The sequence below is a fragment of the Micropterus dolomieu genome, linkage group LG06 (assembly GCF_021292245.1).
Source record: "Micropterus dolomieu isolate WLL.071019.BEF.003 ecotype Adirondacks linkage group LG06, ASM2129224v1, whole genome shotgun sequence".
Classification (NCBI taxonomy): Eukaryota; Metazoa; Chordata; class Actinopteri; order Centrarchiformes; family Centrarchidae; genus Micropterus; species Micropterus dolomieu.
In genome coordinates this window covers 12,390,126-12,396,441 of record NC_060155.1, presented here as the reverse complement: position 1 = coordinate 12,396,441, position 6,316 = coordinate 12,390,126, and the positions used below count along the sequence as shown (strand labels likewise).

The window sequence follows — 6,316 nt, the reverse complement described above, 5'->3', positions numbered from 1 at the left end:
ACAACCCTCCCCCCCCCCCCCCCAAAAAAAATAAAAAAATAAAAAAATAAATTAAACCAAGTATCCACTGGCTACTGTTTCACATGCATATGGTATGACTGTCACGTTCACTGCATGCCATGTTTAAAATATGTCCCCATACCAGCTGAATGCTTTATTACTTATAGAAATTATAATCTCAATTTGAAATTCTTAAACCTGTAGGTTTATAAGCTGCTGGTGCTGTGACTTGATTAGTGTGTGAGGTCTAAAACAGGGACAGAACAGTGTCAGGAACTTCTTATGAAAAGAAAGAACTTTTCCACCTCTGCAGAGAATTTGCTCTATACACAGGCACGCCTGTGCTGGAGGTTGATCTCAATCTCCAGCAAATGTTGAATTCCCCAGAACATTAACCACTGAACAGCTGAATTCATTTGAACATTAACCAAACTTTTGAGCATTATATACCCCAGCTGTGCTTCCAGTGCTGTTTATGTAGTATATCTTGGTAGGTCTCATTGTTTATCCAGGAAAGTCAGCATCTTGCACTTTATTGGAACCTTTATCAAGATGTATCCACTCCCTCTCTGTGCGCAGTTTTAACTGACCCGAGTGTGTCTGTGATCTTGCCCTCTAGGTTGACAGGTAATGAACCGTTGTCTATCCTGCCACTGAACTCTCTACCAGAGGAGAACGTGGGCAGGGCCCACTACAAGCTGTGCGACCGGCTCAAACTGGAAAAGAAGCAGCGCAGGATGTGTAGACGAGACCCGGGCGTGGCGGAGACCCTTAGAGAGGCCATCACCATGAGCGCCCTAGAATGCCAGTATCAATTCCGCTTTGAGAGGTGGAACTGCACCTTAGAGGGGCGCCACCGAGCCAACATACTAAAGAGAGGTATGGGTTTTCCTTTTTTTTTTTTTTGAATACGAATTATAGCAGAGGCACACTTCCCAATTGTTAGCAGACAAAAAACCCTCCCAAAAGACCAATGAAGGCTCTTCCTTTTCAGCTTGGTTCTCCAAAATCTAATCTCTTAGGAGATTTTATTTGTGATAAAAGATTTACAACATTGTTTTTGCTCTTTTTTGTGATTTGCACATGTAGTGAGGTACACCGCATTCGTTCAGGACAATTTTTTTTGAATACTTCTCTGCCTCTCATTTGTCACTCTCCAATTTGCTCTTCCAGGATTTAAAGAGACAGCCTTCTTGTATGCCATCTCCTCGGCGGGCCTGACCCATGCCATGGCCAAAGCTTGCAGCGCAGGACGCATGGAGCGCTGCACGTGTGACGAAGCCCCGGACCTGGAGAACCGCAAGGCGTGGCAGTGGGGAGGTTGCGGTGACAACCTCAAATACGCCAACAAGTTTGTCAAGGACTTCCTGGGCAAACGCTCCAACAAAGACCTGCGCGCACGCGTGGACATGCACAACACAAATGTGGGCATGAAGGTAAGTGTTGAGTATCAGTCAGAAGATGACTATGGTTTTGTAATTACAAAACCACATAGATTTAAAATTATCAGTTAAAACACTGCAGTTCCCCCTCAGCTCTACCGAGCATTTTAGAATCTTTTTGTTATGTATAGGACTGTGGACTAGGGTGTGGACCCAGAACACTCGAGGCGGGTTAAAGTCAAGAGATTTATTCACAAAGAACTGAGTGACTAGTAGAACTGTGTGGAAAAGGGCGAGGTGTGAGTAGGGGCAGGCAGTCATGGGAAGTGGCAGCCAGCGTTTCAAAAGATCCTCCGGGCAACACAAAAACACACCGGGTGCAGGTATCTTGAGAAAAGGAGAAACAAAAAAACATTAGTCCTGGTCCAGACAGAGAACTCACTCGAAGCAAACTAAATACTCAAGAGACAAAGCTGGCCTGAAGTACTCAACCATGAAAAGGTTTGGAATAATCTGGCAATGAGTCTGAAGAAGCCCCACATCGAGGCACTGATAAGGATTGCCAGCAGGTGTGTAACTCCACCAGGTGATCAGCTCCCTGCCAAGTGTAAGACATACCCACACACCCCCACAGAACACCACAGGGGGGGAAAAAGGAACACAACCCCCAAGTGTCACAGCACCAACTGTGACACTTTTAACTCATTGTTTTGTTTTGCCCAGCCAGAACTTGGCTGTTTTTGTTCATTGTCTCTGCTATCATCAGTTTCATTTCCAGCCACAACAGGCAGCTGTTCAATGAAACACTAAAACCCCTTGTTACCAGCTCAGCGCCAAATGGCAGAGAGACAAAGTTAGCCACTAGCTGGTGAACATAGTGAGGCATTTACCATCTAAAGAGCCATATATTTACCTCCAGTAGTTGTTGGAGACCAAAACAGAGCTAATGATGAGAAACACGACTCCAAATGAATGCTAATGTTGTTCCAAGTCTGCTGAATGTGTAAATAAGCATACAGAATCTTTGCTAACATTGTTGCTGTACTTTATAAGCTGATCTCAGTTTGGAGATTAGAACATTTTAACAGAAAGCCTTCGTTACAAACTGGGTTTTGGAGTTTGAACAGTGTGGAAGGTTTACCAGGCAGAAAGTACAAGATGCAGTTGCATTATGGAAAGTGTATGATTCAGTGTTCTTGGAGCTTGACCCGTACTAGGGACAAAAAGTCTGAATAATTCGGCCTCTGCTGCATCAATTTTGACCATTTTGGCTTTAATCTGTCTCTTGTGAGTCACAACACTTCATGGAAGTGCAATACTTAATTGCTGGAGTGCGCCTTAAGGTCACCTTTCATTTTCCATTCACTCCTCCATTGATTATCATAGCTTATCGGTGACTTTGACAGTTTGAAAGTATTTTATTAGCTAATAATTTGTAACTTTGACTCAGGGATGTTAGAAACATTTAGGGAGTTATATTCAAACGACAGGAAAAAGTTAATTTCACACTAATTTCATAGCTGTGTCTTTACCCAACTGTCAGTTTCATTTGTTTTTTATTAAAGTAATAATTTGTTGAAAGCAAATAACATTTTGAGATATAACGCACATATGAGGCCAACCAAGACACACTCATCAGGAAAACGGCTTGAGTTGGGTCAGAGTTCATTTTGAGTCACAGACAGTATTTAAAGATAAATAGTGGCTAATTGCTATCATGAATCAGTTAAACGGTGGGAAAACTGTGATAATATAATACAGTCTCAGCTGCAATTATGTAGGTAAACAGCAACATGAAGTGCCAATTCATTGTGCGCCTTATCCCGGATATACTCTACCACCATATCTTTGGTATTGTTTTTGTAATGCTGGAGTTTAAACATCACAGTGCTGGTAAATGAATGCCGTTCAAGACAAAACACACTGTACAAATATATGGTTAAAATGACCAAAGAGGAATTAAATATGACCACAAGAGAATGACGATATGAGTAATGAGTTATACATGGGAGAGTGAAATTACTGAAATAAAAGTGTAGAGTTTCAAGCATCTCTAAGATAAAGTAATTGCCACTGTAAATTTGGTGAAAGCTGATAGTGCTCAAAAGTCAATATTTGGTTTTCTCTCCCAGATTAGATAGGCACCAACTCTCATTTGTGCTCTGGCAAAATTCAGAAATTGTTTGTGGTGAACAAAAATGTTCTTTTTTCATCTGGGAAGTGTTTTTAATAGTAAAATAAAAAGAGGGAATAGTCTTAATCTATCAAGCCAAAGCAAACTGAAGGTCTGGAATCTGTTGCTTTTACTCTGCTTTTTTTTCATATTGTAGCCATTTTCATTTTGGTTTCAAAATGAATTATAGCAGAGGCACACTTCCCAATTGTTAGCAGACAAAAAACCCTCCCAAAAGACCAATGAAGGCTCTTCCTTTTCAGCTTGGCTCTCCAAAATCTAATCTCTTAGGAGATTTTATTTGTGATAAAAGATTTACAACATTGTTTTTGCTCTTTTTTGTGATTTGCACATGTAGTGAGGTACACCGCATTCGTTCAGGATGAATTCCCACACGGACAAATTGGAATGTGCTAGCCTCTGCATCCCCTCCCCCCCCGACATTTTAAAAGCTGACCTATCAAATTTTCTTGACCTGCTGGTGTGATGAATATGCACTTCCTGTTCCCCGATCTCTTTCACAGTCTGAGAAAAGAACTGTAGATGCTATCCAAACCCTGTCTAAGACAATGTGTTTTTGTCATTGATTTTCGCACACACACACACACACACACACACACACACACACACACACACACACACACACACACACACACACACACACACTGCTTTTGACATTGTGGTTAATGCTGAAATGAACTTTGGCTGGCTGCGAAGAGGTCAAGTAACGTTAAAATAATGTGTTGTGGCCACTTTTGCAGATGATTTTATATAAGGACTACATAACAAGACTGTCTTTACTATTCTTTCTCTTTCCAACTGTTTGCATGGCATATTATCTGTGTCATGACATAATTACCACAATAATGATTGTGTTGATCTTAGAAAACACAGTTATAACAGAAATGACAAGAATAGTGCCCAGCGTCTACATATTAAAGTCTCCTCTTTCCCGTGGCTGTCTGAATGGATTGTCTATTTGAGAGTACTTCTCTTAACTACCCTCACTTATCATAATAACAGTTATTGAGTTTAATCAAAATGTCATCCATGGTTATCATAACAAATCCATCCTCCCACCAACTAATAGTCTTTTTCTTTTATATGAAGGCTTAGACAAAGTGTTACATTGTTCTCCTTCAGAATCATGTTGCTCAGAGTTCACATACAATAAATGAAACCTCTGTTTTTATTACGATATTAAAGAGCAGTGGATGTAATAATTTTCAATTGTGACTTTACATTCCTCTCAAACCACTTTACTCCAGTCTAATTGTGAGCATATTTGGGTAATTTGGCTCTTTGAAATACTACTTACTAAACAAAGATGCATTAAATTACAAAGCTTTCATTATATTCCTTTAATGTTTCGTGGCATTTAACAGTATTTCATTATCTTGGAACCAGGTAATCAAGGCCGGAGTGGAGACCACATGCAAATGCCATGGCGTCTCTGGCTCCTGCACCGTCCAGACCTGCTGGAGGCAGCTCCAGCCCTTCCATGAGATCGGCAAGCAGCTGAAGCAACGCTACGAGACCTCTATCAAGGTTGGCAGCTCCACCAATGAGGCCACGGGGGAGGGAGAGATCTCCACAGGTCGGAGTCAGCAGCAGCAGCCCCTGCCCGGCCTGAACGATCAGATACCTCGCACTATGGACTTGCTCCACATCGAGGACTCGCCCAGTTTCTGTAGACCCAGCAAGTACTCGTCAGGCACGGCAGCCCGCAAGTGCTACAAGGACAAGAACTGTGACGCTATCTGCTGTGGGCGAGGCCATAACACTCAAAGTAGGGAGGTGACCCGGCCCTGCCAGTGCCAGGTGCGCTGGTGCTGCTACGTCGAATGCAAGCAGTGCACACAGAGAGAAGAGGTGTATACCTGCAAAGGGTAAACCAGCCACCTGTAAGCCCCTATGATCAGTGGAGCAAGTGAAAGATGGTTGTGTTGAAGAGGAGTGGTTGTGTTCTCAAACAAGGTTTTGCCTCCACTGTCGGAACAGTGTTCTGCAAACAAAAGAGGAGCATGCCGATGGAGAAGCAATAAGCACTTTGAGGGATTTCTGTGGTTTGGTTTTCAGAGCTCCTGTGGCCCTCCTGTGTCTGGGGGATGAAAGATGAAAAAAAGACCTTCTCAGACAACTGGGTCAACATCTCAAGCTTTTTTATCATGGTTTTGCCTTGAACAGAGAAGCTTTTATTTTCCTATAAAAAAATCCCATTGCATCTTTTCACAAAAAAACAGAGATTAGCATCCAGTTAATGAGGATGCGACACAAGGACAGTAACAGACTGGTTTCTGGGGCCTTGCCCAAAGAAGAATGGTGTGTATGTGTGTGCGTTTGTCAATCTTTACGTGTGTGTTTATATGTGAAATGTGATAGATAGTGAGGGGGCAGGGAGTTCGAATGACGACTTTTATGGCAATGAAAACCATATTCAGAGACTGCTAAAAAGAAAAAAAAAAAAAAGACAGGGTGTAAGATTTACTCTACACGCACATATTTACACTCACACACATGTGTGTTTGTATATGTATGTAAATAAATTCAGTTATATTGTAATGATATTATACAAGCCACTTATCTAACTATGTTAAAACAAACCACTAACCACACAAATGTTTTGCTGTTTGTGTGCTTTCACTTCTTTTTCTTCTTGATTCATGTCGACAAGGCCCTTTGGAAAGCAGCACACTTGTGTCCGTCGTCTTGCTGTGGATAATTTATAGATCCTTTGGGACTACTCCTTCACAGGGAGGAA

The 6,316-nt window shown here is 41.8% G+C and overlaps 1 protein-coding gene across 1 annotated transcript in view; it reads left to right on the top strand.

Moving 5' to 3' along the window:
* Positions 1 to 6,049, top strand: part of wnt9a (wingless-type MMTV integration site family, member 9A) — a 19,024-nt gene extending 12,975 nt beyond the window's left edge. The window contains 3 exon segments of the mRNA XM_046050888.1: positions 620 to 879; positions 1,174 to 1,436; positions 4,963 to 6,049. Of these exon segments, the coding sequence (XP_045906844.1) occupies positions 620 to 879; positions 1,174 to 1,436; positions 4,963 to 5,448 (1,009 nt within the window). The 3' untranslated portion in view covers positions 5,449 to 6,049.
* Positions 6,050 to 6,316: the final 267 nt, after the last annotated feature.